This window comes from Athene noctua, chromosome 26, assembly GCF_965140245.1.
Source record: "Athene noctua chromosome 26, bAthNoc1.hap1.1, whole genome shotgun sequence".
Taxonomy (NCBI): Eukaryota; Metazoa; Chordata; class Aves; order Strigiformes; family Strigidae; genus Athene; species Athene noctua.
Window position 1 is genome coordinate 7100511 of NC_134062.1, and position 22106 is coordinate 7122616.

Sequence of the window (22106 nt, forward strand, 5' to 3'; positions counted from 1 at the left end):
TCCCTTCCTCGGCATCATTTGTACTGGAAGAGCATTTACCTGTCCTCGCCGAGACGGGCTGGGTGCACACAAAATGCCCCAGTGTTTGCCTGGAAGCCCAGCAAAGCCCGGGGAAGGGGAACATGCACTGAAAGATGAAGTGATTTCAGGGATGCAGAGAATTGCATCCGGCATCTTTCTGAATGCTTTTCCATCTGCATTAACAGCAGAGGTAAGAGAGAGCCCGGCTCTGGCTGTGGATTGCTGTGTGTGCACATGAATCAGCCAACAAGGGCGAGACTCTAATAAATTGAGGGCTTTGGGCTCCTCTGGCATTTTCGATGCTGATTGCCTGTGGAGGAGGTGAGAATTCGAACTGAAAAAAGAGCAATTATCTTTCTATGCACTTACAAAATGCCCATTACTGTGGTATCCAGCTAGGATGGGGGAATGAGAGTTTCTCTGGAGGGAGGGGACTGTCTGCACCTGGCTGCCAACAGCTCCAGCTTTTTTAGTGACAACTTCTGTCTACTTAAGGGACAGAGCTGTGAAAAGAGGTGGAAAGAAGGCAAATCCATACACTGAGTGAAGTGCATCCTTGACTACAGCATTTTTAACCTGGGTACAGGGAGTGAGATTTCCAGGAAAAAGGACCGAAGTCCCATTCTTTCCACTTTTTCATCATAAACTCCCCAAAGCATGTAACAACTGTGTAATTACAGTGTTGTTACACGAAGTGGCCGCTAATTTGCCATGTAATTACGGCGTGACATGCTTTGATAGGCTTTATAAAATGAAGGGATAACACAGTCTCATGCTGGAATGCTGCGCTTTAGCTCTCCAAAGCGAGCTGACGAGCACGTCCTGTGCCATCCTGCTCTCCCAAATCCATAGCGGATTGCTGGCAAGTAGCTGGGAGCGTGCATGCTCTCCCCCGGGTCTGTGGTACGCTGGGTTTTACCAGGGGAGCCAACTTCTGAGTATGCTGCTATGAAAAAGCAGTGACTTGCACCCTCCTGGATGGATCCCTGCCGTGTGGCTGAGCTGGGGGGGGTGTGTGTGTGGCAGCAGAGACAGGGTTTAGGATGTAAGGGTGGTCCTGTGGTTAGACCTTGGGGTGATAGTTCGATGCTGGTGGCAAAATGGAAGGTGGCTTGGTGTTTGTTCTTCACCAGTTGCTGTTTGGGTGAGAGTAGATACATCTCAGGCACTGTGGGAAGAGGTAGGTGTGAGTAAGACCAGACTTTTGTCTGAATACAATTTAGGGATGTGAACTTGCAGATCTGTCATCCCAAAAGGGCTATGGTACCAGAATCAGTTGGGATTTTGGGGAAGAAAGGAACAATCAGGTGAATTTGTCCCAGGCAAGGGAAAAGGGTCTTTTTCTTTTGCACCATGGGCACAAGGTGAACAAATGACATGGTTTAGGAGAGCAAGTGTCATTGCTGTCCCTGGAATGGTTCCAAAGGATGAAGCTCCTGGCGTCTTCCAGCTTTACAGATTTTGCTTAGGGGAAGACCCTTGGTAAGATGGTGCCAGGGGACTAACTGAACTGAAGAAGGTGGGGATGGTCAGCCTTACTTGAGCATTAAAATGCCTCTGGAGCCAGGGCCTGACTCTTCATTCATTGCACTGTGAGTCTGGGGATCCCCTCAGAAACTGGGGTCTTCCTTATGGGTGCCTCCATAGGTCGAGACCTGACTCTTCAGATTTGTTTCTTGGCTGCGAGTTACGGGCCAGTTTGTGGCTTGTCCAAATCAGCGTAGCTCCACTGAAGCCAGGGATATGTGCTCTGATCCAGCGTAAAGCCTCATCACTGCAGAAGCCAGTGGGACAAATCTGTGGCTGATAGAAACTGTACAGCTGTCTCGCAGCCAAAAGTTGGGCCTGCATCCCCCCTTTTTTTTAACCTCGACATAGTTATACATCTCAGCTCTTTTGTTCCTCTTCCGTGACTAAGCTGCTCACTGCCTGTGCTTTTTTTTTTTTTTTCTTCTTTCTTCCTTCATTGTGTAGTTTATAGTCTTCCAACTAGATACAGAAAAAAATTTGTTTGCAGCTCTGGCCAAGAAGGCTCTGGTTTCACTGGCGTCAGGCCATGCTTACATCTCCAGTCAAAATACTGCTGGTTAAACAATAAATATTTATTGATTCTCCTACAAGCTGCTACATTTTTCCCAGGTGCAGTGGAATTTAAGGGGGGGGGGCACTTGAGTCCTGCTGATGGCAAAATTGTGAGATGGCTCCAGAGATAACGGCTCTCTAGTGGTCTTGGATGCGAAGGTGACCCTTGCAAAGCTGCCCTCAGTCCTGCTGTATGGCCCTGTACATCCAGCCTGGAGATCTGCGTCTGTCTGTCCCAGCTGCCCCAGGTTTGAGTTGTGCCTGTGACTGCTGCAGGCTTTGGTGGTAATTATGTGAAAATGTGCCAATCTGCAAGTCGCTTTACCTGCCTGAATGTCTCCTTGAACACCGGGGGGGAATTGCCTGTTGAGGGGATACATAATTTCATGTCAAGTCCAGAGAGGTAGCAAAATAAATAAATAAAAAATACATTAAAAAAGGATATTTTCAGTTTGCTATTCGGTTGAAAGGCTCAGCCGTTGTATCTCGATTGTAGACACCCGCCGGATCTGAAGCCTGTAACATTAACAGGCTGCAAATGTTTGCATGCAAAGCCTGAGCTTCTGCAAGGCTGCGTGTGTTTAGATGAAGGCAGAAGCTTTCGGTGCTTGCATTCAGAAGTGCTGTAAGCTGTTCTGTTCCCTTGTTGCATGTGGTGGGTGCCGCAGAGTAACTTATTTAGCCCTGGTTGGGGGGCAAACCCAGAGCTTGCCACCGTTGCTCACCTCTTTCTGAACTGTGAGATGAAACTGCATGTTTTTGTGTTGGGTGGTTTGGGTTTTTTTCCTACTCAACCAGCAAAAATCTGAGGCCCGTTTTGCGCTTCTGTCCCATCAAGTCACAGGGGCAATATCTGTATGTACAGGACCAGACACGTGATTTATTTTCCCCCAACACCGCTCCTTGGTGTTGCTGACTATGCACAGTTTTTTGGCCTGTCTCAAACTGCTGTTGGTGCCTGGCTGCCTCCACTCAGGGACCTGCTCTGTGCATGGTCCAAAGTGGTCCTGTGGCTTGCAAAAGTTCTGCCAGGATGCTGCGCTGGTGCAGCGCCCCCACGCAGTCCTGCATCTGGCTCCTGTAGCCACGCGGCCCGCGGATAAATACAACCTGCCAGAAAAATATTACAAACGCAGGGAAGAAATAGCAGCTTGCTTTCCCAGAGAGGAAAATCCCCTTGTTTCTGTGGCTCCCTCTGGTTTGGGAATGAGAGCGGAGGATCAGAGGTCACCGTGAGCCCTCAGCTGTTGGCTGTGTGCTGGCGGCAGCCCCCGGTGTGGATTGGGATGTGCAAAGCCGCAGGGCTCTGTCTGGGTCTGCGCTGCTGGGGCTCTGGGGCTGTAATTCCCGTCCCCGTCATCTCGTGGCTGCTGTCAGACACAGCAGCAATCCCCTGCTCCAGCAAGCCAGTGCTTTCCAGGTTTTTTTCTCCTTTTAAACCTTTCCTATAAAGCCAGAAGAGGCGGAGAACTCCACCTCAGGTGGCTGGTAGAGAAAACCCAGCATCGTTCAGGCTGCAACAAGTGTCTGGTGGGCAGAGCCGTGCTGGCTCAGCATCCCCCAGCACCCTGGGTGGGTTTACAGGGGGAGTTGCTCTCCCGTGGCACACGACTGTGCCCCAGGCCAGGCGTAGGAAACCTTCCCTGCTGAAGGCCCGTGTTGTTGGGGTGGCTGTGGAGCTGCAGGCCGGCTCCGAACCCCAGCTAAGCATCCAGGGCTTGTTAATGAACGAAATGCTTTTTCTTACACGGAGGGGATTTTAAATTGGCTCCACATGGATTATGTATGTTGTCGCACTTTCCCGGAGGGTGATGGCATGAGTAGGAATGTGGGTTTGATGAAAGAAGCCAGACACTGAGTCAAAAGCGGAGCGGCTCCCCCCGCGCTCCCCTCCTCGTGCCCCCTCTCCCCCCCATCTCATTTCAAATATTTGACGTGATTCCAAGGCATTCTTCAGATGGCTGGTGGGGAGCGCAGGAGAAGCCAGCCAGTGGGACTCAGCTTTTTTTTTTTTTTTTTTTTTAATGAAGCATGCTTTTGGGGCCTCTGACCCCAAAAGGTGTTGAAGAAAGGCTTGATGAGACCTGGTTTTAGGGGAAACTGAGGCACGGTGCTCCCATTACACTACAGCAGGGATTGTGGGCGCATCCCCAGCCGTAAGATTTGCTGCACCTCTCCAGCTCCTCTACAGCACCAGACAGGCCAGGACCCATCTGCCTCATGGGATTTCCAGTTTAGGTGTACTGGTTGACTCTGATTTGGGCTGGGAGCTGGACTGGGTGGGGGAGGTGAATGGCTCAGCCCTGCATCCTTCCAGGAACCAAGTGTCTTGCACAGCAGTATGAGGGTGGCTGGAGTCCTGGCCTGGGATTTCCACTGGGACGCTGCCACTCCTGGGCTGTCCTTGGAGGTCTCTGGATGAAACTGCTGACTAAGGGAAAGTTGCTGCTGATCTTGCAGCCAGTAGACCCCAGAAACTGGAGCTGGACACTGGGAAGCGCTTTAGGGTTTGTTTTCTTGTTGCTTTTTTGTTTTCACCCCTGTCAGCACCATCTATCACAATAATCAAAATGGGTCTTCTTGACCCACATGAAAGGTTTTTTTTCATAGGTGTCTGCATGTGTTTGTGCAAAACCACTTAATTTTGGTCAGTGTTCTGGGAGCACCAAAGGGTTTTTTTATCACCTTTTAGTTTTGAGAAATTGTTTACTGAAACCTGAACCGTCAGGAGAAACAACTTGCAAAAGCTGAGTACTCCTGACTTTCCACTTCAAAATTAAAAAAAGATGTAGTGGAACACGTGAAATTTGGGTCTTTTTTTTTTTTTTTTCTCCTTTTTTTTTACACATTATTGTTAGAAGCGGCTTTAAAATGCAATGCCAAGTGCTTTCTCTTTTAAAATGCTCAAGGCATGTTACCCAACCGTTCCATCTCTCCAGACCGCTTCGTGAGGTCAGTAAACACAATTCCTCCTCATTTTGTAGCTGGAAGTGGGGAAAAACTCATTTACTCAATCCCCAGCGTCAGCCACAGGCGGCGGATGAGTCTGGCAGGTCGGTAGCAGCATCGTGGCTCCCCATCCTGTGCCCTGACCCTGTGGATTTTCCCAGACCCGTCCTTTTGAAGGGATGCAAAGAAATTTGGGCTTGATGTCAGAGGGCTGTCCCTGGTTCTGGGAAGCCCGGTGCCGCTGCGGCGCTGGGAAAGTTTCGCTTTCCAGCGTCAGCAGTGGGGTTTCGGAGCTGTCACGGTAGCTGTGGCCCGGCAGGGTGGTTAGTCACTGGGGCTGGTTTCCATCCCTTTAAGCGGCTCCAGATTTGAAGCTGGCTCTTAAGCTTGCAACTTGAAAGGCCCCGGCTGTGCGCCTGTTTTGCCTTCGAGCTGGATGACTCTCGCGCGTTCCTGCTTTCAAACGGCCGAGCCCCGAGCAGTCGGGGCCATATGGATCCTATAGAGTGACCTGGCTGCCTGTCGGACTGGCGTAACATCAACAGGGCGAGGAGGGAAGGGGGCTCAGCAGGGAGTAGGGGCTGTCCCTGCTCTGAGCTGGTCCCGTGGAGGCTGGACCAGCCTTCTCACCGCTAGCCCAAGCCGTTTGGCATCTTCAGGCTGCGATCAGAGCTGCCTCTTCCTTGGCTTCCCCAGGAGTTTGCAGGCTGCCTGTCCTAAGTGCTCACTGAAAATCAGAGTTGGGCCTAAAAAAAATTTAAAGTAATAAAAAAAAGGAAGAAGGAGGGAAAAAAACCAGAATAAAAGCAAAGTGGAGGGATAGTATGCCTTTAAACAGCTGTGCGCCAGCATGTGTAACTGCGCTCACTAATCTGGTGACTAATTCAGTGCGTTGCAAAGCAGCAGCAAAGCCGTCTGCCAGATCAGGCTACGTCCCCGGCTGAAGGCTTGAGGAGTCATCAGGTCCCCTCCCTGCTTTCATCCCGCACTGAGGACGCACCAGGGCGCCGTCCCCCCTCCTCCCCCCCCCAACTGCCCCACCACTCCCCATGGCAATTTATTTACTCATCTGGAGGGCACAGCCCCGGCGGTCTCTTGACTCAGCAGTCCGGAGCCGATGGGAGCCACGGGAGCAAATTCCAGGCAAGAAACAATCTCATGACTTGTCTCGGAAAAGATTGCTCCGAAAAGATCCCCTTACGGTCACGGAGCGCTCGGTGCCCGCCCCTCCAGCAGAGCCCTGACGAGGCTCCTGATTTCCCAACCCCGGGGAGCCGGGGCAGTCAGCCAAGGCAGCCCAGGGGGACTCACTGGACCTTTCTCTCTTGGAAAAAGAGGGATGGATTTGGAGACAGGAGGTGGCCTGGGGGCCCTAGAGCCGGTGGCTGTCCCCACCTGGGGCACAGGGCTGTGGGGAGCCGGAGCTGGCTTCCAGGGCAGGGAGCCCAGTGCTTGTTGATTTTTTGGGTCATTCCTCCTTTTTCTTCCCCCACTTCCCAGGGAGGGCTTTAAACCCTTCCATTGCCCTCAGGCAATTTCGGTTCTTACCTCGGTGTTTTTACTCAGATACCAGTGTTGCCCTCGGCTGGGCTGGCACCATGTATGATTTACCAACCCTCTTTATGCTTTTTTGCTTGTTGGCTTTGCTTCATCCTATGTGTCTCTCTTACCCTGGCCTTTTTTTCCCCACCTCCTCCCCATCCACAGCCACTCGAGTCCCATCCCCTTGTGAAGGCACTTTGGGAGGTCTGGTCCCATGCCCAGTGTCTTCCCACGGGCGGGATTAGACCAGGTTGGGAATCGAGGATCTTTGCAAACCTGCATTTTTCTAGGAGGAAGGCTGGCCCCGTGGGCAGGCAGGGCTGCCGAGCTGACAGCTCTCCTACCTCCTTCGTACAACCCGGATCAAGGCGCGGGAGCACACAGCTCCTGGGGCTGTGACCGCAGGGACACAGGGCTCTGCAGGCATCCTGCCTCCCTGGAAGGGTGCCCGTCCACCGCAGCGGCCGTGCTGCCTTTGGAGATGGAGACGCCTGGGGAGAGGAACCGGCCTGTGGCTCTTGTTCTCTATATTTTTACAATTTCACCCCAGCCCCTAAGCAGGAGGAGCTCGGGGTGAGCTGCTGAGGGCAGCAGGGAGGCTCGCACCCCCGAGCCACCCATGCAAGGCCCTGCCGAAGCTCCTTCAAGCTTGTTACAGTCGGTGGAGGATTCCCAGAGTTCCTGGCAGGGGCTCCCGGCTCCTGAGTCGCCAAATGACACCCCCTCCACCCCCTCCTCCATTTATGTCTCCTCCTAATAGCCTCTTGGCCTGAGCAGCCGAATTCAATCAGCCCTTTCACCATCTGCTCCCAGGCACTTCTGCCGGGGAAGGCTCGGGGCCAGAGAGGCTGTAATTCCTTAATAGCTTCCGGATGCTGCGCGCGGGGTGGATGCGAGGGCTGCGAGTGTCTCAGCCTCTCTCCCCCCCCGCCCCAGCCTTTGCTGAGGTTTCCAAGCTCGGGCTTCCTCTGGACAAATCTGAGCACCTCCAGCAGCTTTGATTTATCCCTGCCCATCCTTCACTTTCCCGTCTCTCCGGGCCAAGGCCAATAGGTGACATAATCCCCATCATGGACAACCCTTGGCTCTGGGATGGGGATGACTGAAGCTGATGGGGCAGCCCAGTTCATCGTTGGCAGCCCTCCCCAGCTCACTCCCACCTTCTTCATCTTCCCAGGGCTTTGTTTCGCCCATCTCTGCACTGGTCCCTTTCCTAGAAGTCGGAGCTGGGAAGGACCTTCCTGGGTGGTTTGGGAAAACCCTTGTTCTCCTGCATGGGGATGCTTGATAAACCTGGAGGTTGCGTGGTGTAGCCCAGAAGGGGCAAAGCCCAGGAGCTCTGTGCTTGCTCTGGGATGGAGGAGACTTAATCTTGGGGCTCTTCAGCTGGCTGGTGTGCTTGGGAAAATCCCCTTGTTCTTTGCTTTCGTTTCCGTGTCTGCTTAAAAAGAAAATACCAGGAGAATCATTCCTGGGATGTTGTGAAATGAAATTGGTTTGGCACCACTGTTTCTGAGGCACTGTCTGGCATGTGCTGCAGAGTTTTAGTTCCCAGGTGTCTCCCAGGGCCCATTCTGGCCTCCATCACTCGGAGCTGAGCATCTTGGTTCGCTCTCTGGGGACAGGGAGGAGGAACAGTGTCAGGCTGGCAGGCAGCATGTGGGGATGGCCTTGTCCCCTGCTGGCCACAAGGCCGATGTGAAGCTGGCCCTCATTTGCCTTGCCCCAGCAATACCTTTGCTTGCAGTTTTCACCCCAGCCAGCAAAATCCTGCCTCATTTGTGGCTGCCGGGGTCATCTGCTGCCATGCAAAGCACGGCTGTCTGAGGGCTGGTGGGTGGAAATGTTCGATGTGCAGTGGGCGCAGAGCGTGTGTGGTTCTTGTTTGTGGGCTGGGACACGGATGGTGCTGGTGGAGGTGTCATTTGGTGGCATTAATGAAGTGACAACCCTGAGGGCAGCCTGGGGAACTGAGGAGATGGGGCTGGCTCAGGCAGCAAAGCAAAGAGAGCAAGTCCTTTGCTTTGAGCATCTTTTGCCTCTTCTCTTTAGCTGGTTCTTTCTCCCCTCCCGTTAAGTGGTTCTGTGCTGAGAGATGCAGCTAGACTAGGGAAGATGCTGGGATTGTGCAGTGAATGTTGCAAGCTACTTTGGGTTCGATTTCAGTTGCAGGGGGGTTGTGGTGTGTATTTGTGAGCCACAGAGAGGGAGGAAGGAGAGGAGGGGTCTGGGTACTTGCAAATGCAAGTCTTCAGTGGCAGTAAATCCAGTGATGCAAAGAAGTAAATCCATATCTAGCGCAGGGGGATTAGAGGTATGTGGATCGTTACACTACCTGCCATCCCTTGGCAGCTGCTAGCAGAGTTGACTATTTGCTCTGAGGAGTTATAAATAATTTTGTTGATTAAACTGGTTGATTATCCTTGGTCTAATATTATTTAGTCAGAGCAAGCAGTGCTGAGATTTACCAGTCGCGCTCTGACCTCCCAACCCTTATCTGTTTGCAAAAAGCCTGTGCAATTATTTGTTTGATTTCAAAGCTAAATACCCTAATCTCTCCTCTTCTCCTTTGGTGAGTGTAAAGACAAGTGGACAGCTTGACCTGATAATGGAGGACAGATCTGGAGTCCTCGTGTGTAGTGGCGGGTCCCTGGGCAGAAAGGGACGAGGTGGTGAGATGGGGACCTGATAGTCACCAGGTGAGGACAGGGTGAAACTCTTGGGCTTCCCCCCTTGCACGTCCTCTCCTTGCTCATCGAGTGCTGCCTGCGCTTCCTGGGCAGAGCTGAAACACTCCCTGCTGTATGGAAAAAAAAAAAACAACAAAGCTATTGAAAGGCTGATATTAGAAAAAGGGCTTTCTCTGGGTAAGGCGGCAGCAGCGCTACCTCTGCAATCCATGGGAGATGTGATACGCTGCAACTTGCACCCTCCCATTGAGCAATCGGCTGCGTTTGAGTTTTTTTTTTTGCCGGCTTGGCTGTACGTCTGGCTGGCGTTGCCCTGAAGGGAAGGGTTGGCCAGGAAGGCTGCGGAGGTGGGGGTGGGATGGGCGGCAGGAATCTGCAGCTGCAGAGCGATGTGGCAAGCTTCGCCCCCGTACCCTGCCGCCCTGGGGCAGCATGTGTGCTCGTAAGGTGACCCAGAGCTGCTGAGCCTCCCTTCCTCGTCATCGGCTTGATCCCATCTGCACCCCTGGCGTCGTGCTTTCTGCATCATGTGGAGATGGCCTGGGCGTGAGGAATGCCACAGGAATATCCGCGGGCACTCATGACCCATAGGCAATTCTATTGTATGGACACCAGCAACGTGTCTCCACAGCTGGTCCAGCCCTTCCAGATTTAACAAACATTCTTGATTTATGAATGAGAGAGCTGGTGAGTGGAGGAGAGCGCCTTTGATGTGGAGGGAGATATTTTGGGGGTTGAACATCATCCTAGCTTGAGGGCACTTCAGATTGTGTCCTGCCATGTGGTACCCTCGTGTCTGGCATGACGTGGCTTTGATTCAGCCTCGGGGCAAGGACACAGAGGGATTAGTTTGTGCAGGACTTGGCCTGAAAATCAAGTGAAGGTTGGGGAATTCCTTGGTACAGACACATTGGAGGCATTTGGCTGAGCGTCTGCATGTCTAATCCCTTCCTGAGGCAAGGATAATTGAGGCTCCTTCTTGGGACCAGCGGGCTCCCAGCAGCAGGGACATCTGGGGAGTCTATCTTCATAAGAAGTGTGTCATATTATGGTGCTGGGCAGCACAAATAACTGGTTTTTCATTCAGGGCATGGAGTTGTCTCACGTGACTGGATACGCAATGAAAGCATCACGAGCTGTGAGGTCATGTGGAGCTGCTCATAAAATGTGTTGGCATGGTGTGTTCTTCAGGTGTCTTTGAGCCAACTTAGAGGGGTTGGGATCTCTTTGTGGGGTGATGAAGGAGCTCAGTGTGAATGAAGGCTCCTTGGCCCTTATCCCTGCTGTGAGGGGACAGCCCTGCCAAGAGATCTCGGCCTTCCCTTTTTACCATTCTGAACCTGACAGCATCTTCCTCGCACAACTCATTGCCCATTAACCTCAACCCGGCCTTGCAAAATCTCTGCTCTCCTTTTTCCGGGATACTATCACGTGTAGTTTGGCAGCCTCATCCTTCCCCAGAGCAAGCAGCTGGAGGCGTTGGAGCTGAATCCCCACTGTATGTCTGTCTGTATCCCTGGATGATGAAGGAGAGGGAGATTAATATCTGGAGGAGAGAGTGAGGGCTGGTTTGGCTAGAGAAATGCTCAGTCTGAACTGTTTGGGTGTGATCACTGTAATACCTTGGTAGCATCACACGTGTGCTTTTGCCCCAGGGTAAATCTATGTCAAGGTACTGCAATGCGTCCTTATCCTTCTCTTGGGACAGATCCTCCAGTTGCATCACTTCTTCATCAGAGATGCCAGAAATGGCATCGTCAACCAGTGATTTGAGGTAAAAACAGCAGGAATCCTGGTTTTAACCTGGCTGGAAAGAAGTGTACGCTCTCACGGATGGTGCGAAGCGCTGGGTGTGGATGACCTGGACCACTGTCCCCTCTGTGGAGCACCGAAGCCCAGCCAGGGATTTGCTCTGGGAGGGCTCCGGCCATGCTCCTGCGGCTGTGGAAACCTCCTGGGCGGTGAAGCCAGCCTGGCTGGCCTTGCAGGGCTCCCAGCCCAGCCCAAAGAGAGCGAGGAATTTCAAGAGGCTTCTGGTCCCAGGCGTGAGCCATTTGAATACCTCGGGCACCCTTCCAAGAAAGCAAATGAATATCTAGTTGTTTGTTTGGTGGGGATCGCTGGGTTTTTGGAGGTGTTTTTTTTTTTTTTTTTTTTAATCTTTTTTTCTCATTGCTGTTGAGCAATTTGAGCTTCACTGCTGGGACTCGGGGTGTGAGGAGCCGGGTTTTAGCCGCTTGTTTGCAGAGAAGCATCTCCCGGAGCCGGAGCACTGATGTGGGGCAGCTGACACAGGCATGACCTGGACTTGCTATTTACACTTGACCTCCTTTCGGTCAGGGCTGGGTGTCCATTACAGGCTTTGCTGAGCCCACCCCACGCTCCCATTAGTGCGTGTGTGCCTGTGCATGGGGATTAGAGCTCTTTAGCAGCACAGTTAGCGGGGATTAGAGCGAATTATCACAGGGGAAGCATGTCTCACAGGTTTGCGTGAGGCAGGGAGTGTCCTCCCAGCCCTGCTAAGGAAGGATCCGAGGCAAACAAGCCTGAAAGTGAGATGCTAATCCTGTCTTCAGAGGGGACGCCCCGGCTCATGTGATGTTCGATTGGGAAAGCGGGAGGGTGAAGGGCGATAAGGATAAGGGCCTGACCACCTCAAGGGGAGGCTTCAGCTCCCGCGCAGGAGTGGTTGGAGCACATGGAGGATGTTCTTGCTGCCTCGACATTGGCTGCAGCCTCCTGGTGTGTGGCTATCTCCAGAGCACTGACCTGCGAGCGCAGCCTCCGCACGGCTTTTGCACGAGTTTAATTAACTCTGCCGGCAGGCTGGCAGGTTCAGGGAAGGCTTGCGCAAGTTTTAAACTGCAGTGCTGTTAAATCTAAAGCAACAGGAGCCGTTTTGAAGGTGGTTCAAGAACTTTTGCCTTTGCGGGGAGAGGGGAGGGCTTGTGCTGAGTTAACGGTGGTGCTAAACCACGCCAGCCGCGTAGCACAGCGTAACCTCTGCTGTTGCTTCATCTTGATGGAAAAATGTTTTTGCTGACTGGTTCGCATAGTTTTGATGAGCGTTGTTAAACCGTAGTCACGTTCCCCAACCTCAGAGGTGGCTGCATCTTCCTGGTGCTTGCTTTTATCCATCCGTGCTCCTTCCAGCAGCTTAAAAGTGGGGAGGACAGAGCGAGGCCCTCCACTGAGGGAAGCCCCACTTTTGGTGGCTGCAGGAATATGAACTGTAGGTCCTGTCCCTGCCTGCTGAGGCTGGGGAAACTCTCCTGTAATTGCAGCGAGCGTTGACTCAAACCTTGTGGTTTTGCTTAACTTTGGTCCAGAGGTTTCTCTAGCACTTCTTTTTCTCCTCTCCCCCACAAAAGCTGGGGAGGACTGAGCAAGCTGACCACCAAGCTCTGTTCCCCTGCGAGCTCCTGGGACTGCAGGGGATGCCGCTTTCCCAGGATCTCCATCCAACACCCACATTATAAAGCTGGGGGAGAGAGAGAGGGAGCGGAAAGAAGCCTGAACAAGGGCAGCAGGCAGGCTTGGATGGCGAAGCCTGCGACTTTGATAGCGTCAGGGTAGTGGTTGAAGCATCCTTTTACCTTGCTGGTGCTGGTGCCTGATTCCTCACCAGCTGCAAGATACCCAGAGCTGAAACAAACCCTCCTTCAGCTTTTGGTTGTTCCTTTGTCCAGTTTTCCTCATGGACACATCTACTCCAAGCACTCTCTTCTAGCAAGCTTGCACCCAAGTGAGGATGACTCCATTTTACAGACATTTACACCGAAGCCTGGGGCTGAGCAGAGCATCCTGACTTCTCACCCTCATCTTAACCTTTCCCCTTCCTCGCTCCCTTCGATGCTCTAAGTGCTGAGAGTCCAAACCTGGAAGAAATGCTTTTATCTGCATTTAGGGAAGACAGTTTTCAGGCCTTTTATTTAGGGGAAGAGCTCACCCCCATGACACACCACATCTCCATAAGAAAGCTGCTGAATGCCGGAAGAAAGCCGGCTTTGTTGTGCTTTCTGCAGCGCTAAGCAGTGTGGGCTTTCGGTTTCCTCTCTTGTTTTTCTCTTGAAGCCCAGCTTTCATCTCAGAGTATTTATTTTTCACTGCTTGAAGGAATAAAAAAAAAAAAAAGACTTCTTTTTCTTTTTTTTAAAAAAGAAATATATTTATTTTAAATTAAAATAGCAAATGTCTGTGCTTTTTGTGCCATTCCTTGAAGAGGGAAGCAGGGCCCATCTCTGAGTTGCTGCAGGAAGGAGAACCACATCTCCCCTCCATCCTGCTTGGTTCTCTGCCTCTCTCCTCCCATCCCATCCCCACATCCCCAACAAAAACCTATCCCTGTGCTCACTCCTTCTCCCCATCCATCCTTGCTTCCCACATTTTCCTCTCTTCCCTTTTTTTCCAGCTTTCTGTCCCACTTTCCCTTTCCCTCCCCTGAATTTTGCTGCCCTTTCGGTCCGAGGAGCCCTAATTGGAACAGGCCGGCTTCTCTCCTGCTTCCTGCGTGGGAGTGAGAGGCAACGCTTGTGAAAACAGTTCAAAAGTGCAGACAAATTTTTGCCTAATCCTGCCTAAATAACAGGGGGCTCAGCCGGGGTTATTTGCCCGGGCGTCCCCTCTCCAGAGCAGGGGGCACCTGGGAAAGGCAAAGCTGCCCTGGGGGAGTGGAGGTGCCTGATGGTGGTGGTGGAAACCTGAGATGAGGAGATGGTGCCTCCACAGTGCCCGGGCTGCTTCGACGCGGAGCGTGGGAAGGGTCTCGGCTCTCAGCCCCCCTCTCCCCAGCCTCCTCTTATCCTGAGAAAGGTTTCTCGGCTGCTGAACCCTGCCAGCTGGGGGATGTTGGGAAATCTGCATTTCAGCTTCCTCCACCACTAACTCTGCCCTAGTTTTGGTCCTCGTGAAAGCTGGGATTGAGGGGGCTTGGCGCGGTGTGGGGATGAGCTTGGGCAGCGTTGGGCTTGGTGTAGATTGGAGATGAGGGCTACTGGGGCTTGGTGGTCACGGGTTTGCTGTGGGCACGTGGGAAGAGGGCAGGAGAAACTCGGAGCCTCTGAGAAACTCTTCTTCCTCCATCGCAGACATCCAGGGGTGGGGGGACATCCCAGGCTGTGGATACCTTGAGGTGGGGCAGGGGTGGTGGCTGTCCTGCGTGGGGGCTCAGGGGAGGATCTCAGCTGGCTCAGGGCTCAAGGACTGAGGTCTGTTGAGGGAGACAGGCACAAATTCATGCAGCCCTGGGATGCACAGTCCCAGAGAGATGAATTTTCTTGACTCTCTGCAAATGAAAGCAACACATACCTGCTTCCAAACTTGTTCCCGTGCTGCTTTCATGCCACCAAAAGGCCTGAAATCCTCCTGATTCAGCATTCTGCGGGATTAGTCTCAGGCCTGGGAAGGGGAGGATGAGGAGGCTGGGCAGGGAGCGGGCTTTTACCTGAGACAACAGCGCATTGGGTTCCTGACCTTGGTGTCCATCCATCAGAGCAAGGGTGGGAGGAGGCCGCTGGGTCAGCTGGCTCCACTCTGACCCGCTGTACATCCATTTACATGCAGGCTACTGGGTAAAGTAGCGGAGACCAGACAAGGACACACTGGGGCTTTTGATGGGAAAAAAAGTGAGTGGCCGAGGGGAGCTTTAAAGAGGCATTGACCCCGAGTGGAAACTCGGGTGAAAAATGACTTTACTCCCATCCTCCTGCTCAGAGCATCTTTTTTTCCTTTACTGCCATTTATTTTGCTTATGCAATCAGATGCTAATGCTTTGGCGTGCAGCGGAGTAACTTGCATTTTAAGGTCAAAATCCCTAAAGTTTGTAAATCGTAGTCCTTTAAAAAGATCAGATGCGTAGAAATAGTTTATACATGCAGAGCCTGGGGAGAGCAGACTGGGAATTTGACTGGGAGATGAACTCTGTGATCTTGGCCTCTTTTATCCCTTTGCTGGCTGGATTTCTCTCAGGCTCCACGTCTGTTGGTGCAACCACCTAGCACAAGCGGGGTGGTGGGTTTTGGGCAGGTGCCCCTTAGCATGAAATTCATATGGAGATACAGCGCTGGCTCTCAGCAGGGTCAGGGTTGTTATCCTCTTGCCTTTCTGAAGTCCTGTCCCCAGGGATGTTGGGGAGCTGGAGGAAAAATAGGGATCCCGTTTTGAGAAGCCTCCAGGGTCTTAAACTGAGCCCCCAGATCCCTCCTTGCTTTGGAAAACTGCAGCCAGATGAATAGATGTCCCTCTCTGCCTTCCCACCGTGCAAGGCAAATTACTTATCTCTGTTCTACAGATGCTGGAGATGCTGGTGACATAATTTTCCAGAGCAACTGCAACTCCTGTTAGTATTTAAAAATCAAACCATAACACCCTGCCTGGTCTCCCAGGAGGAAAATCAAATGCAGTTCCCAGTCAGTGCAGCAACAGCAAGAGGAGGACATGGCATCTAGGCAGCAAACTGCACGTGGCAGCCGAGTCGATGAGGCTTTAATGGGCGTCGTAAAACCCATACAGCAAACAGAGCCTGGGATCCAACGCTGTGGTCGCCTGGCCCCTGCTGCTGCGCTTGCTTTTCGGATTAAAACCCTGAAATTTCTGAACCGAGCTTAGGTGTAACAGCTGGGGTTGGTGCTGGCTGACACTCCTTCCCGTACATTTCTTTGGAGCCCGTGTGTGTGCACGCATGCATGCGTGTGTGTACTTTGTGGACAGCAGGAGGTACACAAAAGGAGACGTTTTATTTGTGCAAGATTTGATTAAAATCTTGGAAACAGGTTTCAGATGGCAGTGAAAGCTGAAACCGGGGGAGCTAAGCCCGGGTTGCTTTTGTTACCGAAATTCTGCTTGGCTGTGACCTTTATGCATCCCAGGCTGAAGGTGAAGGACTCGTCTGTGGGCACTGGGGGACATCACCAGGGCTTGATTCTGCTTCCTGAGAAGCAGCTCCCCTGCACCCAGCAAAGCTGCATTGGGCAGAACTGGGTAAAGCCCATCGTGGTCCTCAGAGGATTAACAAAGAAAATGATATTTAAGTAATTTCCGTATCTCAAAACCAGCAGAGACAAAACTTCGATTAAAACTTGTCTGTTCCCCCCTCCCCCCCCCGTGTCTTTCAGATCACACGGCTGAGACTTGTCCACAAACACGTATGCAGAGCTTTATAAACATGTTTAGTTTTACACGTGTGAGCTTTTCTATAGATGTGGGACACTGCTGACTAAAATAAGGCTTCTGCAAGCATTAGCAGGCTTGGGGCTTTTGGGCTGGTTTGTCTTCTGAAGAATTTTTAACAAGTAACTATGGTCTAACAGGAAAAAAGTAGATGATGTTTCAATCCTAAATCTGCCGAGTACAATGTATTTTGAGGGAGAAGCCTTGAAATGCACATTTTGGTTTATTTTGGTGTTCAAATAGAAACCGTCCTCTGGCACTTCTTTTTTAATTTTTTTTTTTTTTTTTTTTAATTTGGAAACAGATTGTTTGCTTCTCTGATGACCTCTCACTGGGAATCACTTTTAAGTCTTCCCTGTTTTGACATACTGTTTGTGCAGAGCTCAGCGTTCACCTTACTAAACCGAAACCTTATCCCCTGCTACTGAAAAATTGATTCGCTGGGTATGTGCAAACCCAACCCCATGAATCCTGCAAGAGAAAACAAGGAGGGTCAGTGATAGGTACTCGCTTGTATTGTAGAAATAAACCCACAATTTTGCACGCACCTCACCTTGCCCTGCTGCTCTTCATGGCTTGCCTAAGGAGGTCATCTCCACACAGGTTTTTGCGAGTGATTCAGTGTAAAAATTGGGGGTTAGAAACGTTTTTCTTAGCCTAACTCTGACTCATCTTCCCATAGCACGCGGGAGCAGTGAACTGCCGTTTAACCAGCCGGCGGAGGGGAGCGGATTCCTGGGTGGTCCCTGTAACCACAGAGCACAGAAAGCAAAGCATTAAAATGTAACATGAGGATGAAGGGAAAGGGGCACTGAACCACTTTCTCCCAGTGTTATCTCAACGCAGCAGATGGAGAACAGAGATAGTGAGGGTGGCTGCTCATTTTTCCGTGCCCTCTCCAGCCAAATCCAGTAAATAATGAAGTGTAATTTGCTAAATAGCCTTTGAATGTATTATTTGCTGTCGAAGGTCCTGATACTTCCACTGTGGCAGGCAATCCTTGATTTATGTGGTGGGGTTAGGGGGAGGAATCGGGTCCTGAGAGGCTTGGTGTTGGGAATTTTACTAGTCCCACCTGAGCAAAGAGTCCCGCAGATCATTACTTACTTGAGTGCCTTGGTGACTAACGTTAGAGGGAGCTGCAGGTAGAGGAGGTGATTTTGCATGTCTTTTATCTGGGGATGATGGGTGGAGGGTGCAAAGATGGAGACAGAAAAGTTGCTCTGTTTTGGCTTGGCAGTGGAATCGCATTTGGTGCATCCAGCTGATGATTTGGGGACGCTTTGCAGCGTGGTCAACCTCACCCTGTGCCACAGAGCTGCATGTGGATGCTTATTGACCCAACCCCCCGATTCCCACTTGCCAAAAAAACCCCAACACTGTGTTGTTTGGACTTGTTGTGGAGGACCCGAGTGGAGCAGGAACCCCAGACTGGGTCAGACTGGAAAGCAGCGCTGTTGCACTGGGCTGCCCGTGCTCGGTGGCTGCAGCGCTGTCTCGTTGGATTAGGGGTGCACTCAACGCTGCTTGAAACATTTCGCAGGTATAATGGCTTATTAAATCAGAGCTTAAATTAATTTAGAGTGATGGTAAGCCTAAGCTGAGGTGGCTGGGGTTTCCACAAAACAGAGAATTCTTTGATTTTTGATGTCAACATCCAGACGTTCATGAAAACACTGGAAGAGCTTGTGCATGTTGTCATTTTTCCACTGAGAGGAGTTTTCATTGAAAAATTTCCAATAGGCTCCAGTGCTAAACCAGCCTCAGGTGGAAGATTGATATAGGAGACGGATAAAGTTCAGTCATTTGAGATGGCGGTTGTACGAGGCTTTCCTTCTCTGTGAAAGTTGTTTTTCAAGAATGCCTAAAATATATGAAAAACAGCCAAACCTTTATTCAGATCGAGGTTTTTTTTTTCTCAATGTTGCTTTTGTTTATGAAACTCTTTGGCTACAAATATCCGCCTCCTTCCAAATAAATTAGGAAAAGGGAAAAAAAAAGAAAGGAAGAGGTTTGCTTCTCATCAGGACTTACTCCAAGGCCCGGCTCTTGGCTTGGCCCTGCGCTCTCCCACGGGGGCGACTGAGCATTGTTCAGTGACTGACTCCGAATCGCGTCGCTCCGTGCTATGGGCTGCGCATGATGTAACTCTGTGCTAATGTGGGATTTTCCAGCTCTTTGTTTTCCCTCCCTCCTCGAATCGGTTTTCTGCCGGTTCTTCATCCTGCCTCAGCCTGCTGTCAGCTTTTTCCAGGATAGCCCGTGATTCTATAAAATTAATTTTTTCTTTTTCTTTGGCCTGGGATGCCCTGAGGTGGAGCGGTAATTCAGAGAGGCTTTTCTCCCTGCTTTCTTCCTCACTCTGGTGTGGGACTCTTCACCTTCACTGGCGTCTGGAGCTGCTCAGCTATCTCCCAGGCTCCAGACGCCACCTGGGGTGATGAAGGCCAGCAGGCTGATGTCTGGAAAAGTCTTTTGATATCGCCGTTGAATTTCCACGTGGTTGACTTGTAGGGAGACCATGTGCACCATGTAACCTAGCTTGCCAGACATGGCTTGTTTATGCCCTTTAAGTACAGGCTTATTATAAGCACAAGGTTCTTTTTCCTGTGTTTAAGAATGGACTCATGGACTTGCAGGGTTTAGGTGTAGGGCTAGAGGGTCTGGGTGTGAACATTTGAAGGAAGAAAAAAAAAAAAAAAAAGATTTCTCCGTTTTTCTGGCAATTCAATGGCCAGCATGACTCCTGTCATCTTTTCCAGTCCCACATCCTTATGGCCATTTTCTCTCCTGCTTCTTTCAGATATGGAATGTGCGGATGTGCCTTTATTAACTCCCAGCAGCAAAGAAATGATGTCTCAGGCGTTGAAAGCCACCTTCAGTGGCTTCGCGAAAGAACAACAGCGGCTGGGAATCCCCAAAGGTAAGACGTGGTTTCCCAGCGAGCAACCCTGGTAGCCACAGAGATTGTGTCCTCCTGCCCAGCTGCCCTTCTCCACATCTGCTATCTCTTTTGTTGATTCTCTTTACGTAGTATTGCCTTGTTTCTTGGTAGCTTCAGCTGGAAAAATCTGGACATAGAGGCAGAACCTTTCAGTGCCACTTGCGCACTACACCAGTCTGACCGACTGCCTGTCTGTCCTGCTGACCTTGCTGCTCTTGCAGCTTTGGGGACCTGCTCCTTTGGAGGCATCTCCACTACACAGAGAAACAGCAGGGACCCTTTACTAGAGGCTGATGACTGGGAGAAACCAAGCAAGATGGAGCACTGGGTGGGAGAAGGGGGCAGAGAAGGGGTTAGAAGTTCCAAACAGATCCAAAACTTCCTCCTTTGTATGAGGTTTGGTGTTCCCCCACCACGTTTTACCCTTTTGCCAGTGGACTTGCCCGTCTCTGTGGGATGAGGCTGTGCAAGTGTGTAGCACTGTTTGTGTCCTGTTTTCCTGGGGAAATGGCTTGTGGGTGCTCATTAATGGATCTCTTCTACACCCCCTTGGTGCAGATCCCCAGCAGTGGACGGAGACGCACGTGCGGGACTGGGTGATGTGGGCAGTGAACGAGTTTAGCCTGAAGGGAGTGGATTTCCAGAAGTTTTGCATGAATGGAGCTGCCCTCTGTGCCCTGGGCAAAGAGTGCTTCCTGGAGCTAGCGCCTGACTTTGTGGGAGATATCCTTTGGGAACACCTGGAGATCTTGCAGAAAGGTGAGTGAAAAGCCTCCAGGGTGAATGGCTCACGCCGTCCTGGGTAGCCTGATGTTGGGCCTCTGCAAAGCCCTTGGCTTGCAGTCTGGCTCTGCAATTAGGTGTTCACCGTGGGCTTTAATCCCAATAAAAGCAGCTTTCAAAGCCCAACTTTCCAGTAGGATTTCAAATGGGCATCCCAACCGGGAGTGGGCAGTGCAAATCCTGGCACTGCTTGAAAGAGGAAGGGTGTTTGCGCCGGCCGCTTGGCAGGAATCCGCAGCAGGCAGGGACGCTCTGCCTGCCTGGAAATGACGGTGGGATTTTCCAAAGCATTCTTCCTCAGTTCGTTCAACTCCTGTTGTGAATTTTACTACTTCCTCTGGTGGAACTGGGTACAACAATACTACCAAAATCCCACCCTAATTTCCCAGTTGTGATTGGAAGCTGCTTTGCTTTGTTTCATCTCCCAAAAGGTGGAATGGCATTTTGCTAAAGGTGGCTGTGTCCCCCACAGGAGAAGCCATCTCTGCCAGTCCCAGCATGACAGTATTCAAGGGCATTAATTTTCATTGATTGGGGGGACACACCTTGATTTTGGTGTTGCTTTTTCATAGCATCTGGATGCCCAAGCGACACTTCACCTGTGATGGTTTCAAAAGAGGAAGTGAAGAGCTTAACACCTTTCACTGAGCCACGAGCAGGAGCAGCAGCAAATCTGGGCTCTTTCTCTAGCTCCTTTTTGTGCAGAGCAGTTTGCTTTCCTGGAATATCCCTTGCGCTGTCATATCGACCCTGCATGCTTGTCTGTACTGGTTATGCCTGTACTGGTGGCAGGAAGGGGAGGGGGAGCAAAGTTATGCCTTCCAGGAAACCATTGACAAATGGATGTTAATTGCCGATTACTAATTTTACTGCTACCTGTGGTTTGCAAAAGGTAAACACGCTCTTCCCAGGGTCTGTGTATGACAGGCTGTTTTTCTGGTCTTTGACTCTATATCTGTTCTGTTCTTCTCATTTGGCATAATTTTTATTGAGTGCTTATATCAACAGCAAGCAGCTTAACCAAACAAAGCAAAATGTTGCGGTCAGTCCAGTTTCTCCTTGGTATAAGCCATTGCTTGTAACGCAGCTATGCCTTCCTGCAGCCCTTCTTCATTTGTTCAGGCTGTAACCCGCTAGAAAGGGGTGCAACGTGCTGCAGGTGTTGACTGAGGCATTAGAGCTGGGTTTGCTTCTTCCTGCAGATTCCCCAAGGCATGGGGAGATGAACTTGGTGCTGTAGTTTCACAGTAAAGTAGGGAATCGTGTTTCCTTACAGCACTGACCCATGCAGGTGTTAGGATGCTGCAGCCACAAGGATGCAAAAGGCCTGAGACAGAGAGGAGCTTTTGCAAAGAAGCTGGAAATCTTTATGCCTGTTGTAGCTTTTCTTCCAAAAGGGTGAAAAAGAAGAAAGCTGAATTCCTTTGTCTCAGCACGGTTGGCGTAGCCCTGGGAACCAAAATATCTTCGTTCTATGTTCAGTTTTACTGGTGGCTTTGTTAATTCTTGCATAAGCTATCTGAGCTTTAGCTGCTATGGTGGGTTCTTAACACATTTCCCAGAAGGGCTGTATCTGTGAAGTATTTGGAGAGTAACTAAGACGAGTTTCCAAGAATTAACCAGCCTCACTCCAAGGACTAGTTTCTGTTCCATGTAAGTCATGGGACTCGCATTACTGGTAGGACATCTCCCAGCCCCTGACAAAATCTGGGTTCTGTTGTGCTGGTGCTGTACCAACCTAACGTGCAAAATTGTCCCTGTCACATCTCTCCCCACTCAGGAGGAGGTGGTTGTCTCCACCACTTTGCAGCTGGGGATGTGATGTGTGAAGAGATCATGGTTTCCCCGGGCTCGACCGTGAGGCAGGGTCCAGCTTGCCAGTCCCTGTCTCTTCCATCTTCCCCAGTCACCCACCATCATCACATGGG

At 51.1% G+C, this 22106-nt stretch overlaps 1 protein-coding gene across 5 annotated transcripts in view; it reads left to right on the forward strand.

The window, feature by feature from the left end:
- The window catches only part of ETS1 (ETS proto-oncogene 1, transcription factor), a 77693-nt gene that overhangs the window by 33643 nt on the left and 21944 nt on the right, over positions 1-22106 (forward strand). For 4 of the 5 annotated variants that reach the window (XM_074927388.1, XM_074927391.1, XM_074927389.1 and 1 more), the window contains 2 exons: positions 19255-19374; positions 19954-20154. The exons of the other annotated variant lie outside the window; for it this stretch is intronic. In XM_074927388.1, coding sequence (XP_074783489.1) covers positions 19255-19374; positions 19954-20154 — 321 coding nt within the window. The remainder of the gene's footprint in view (positions 1-19254; positions 19375-19953; positions 20155-22106) is intronic. 5 annotated transcript variants of the gene reach the window in all.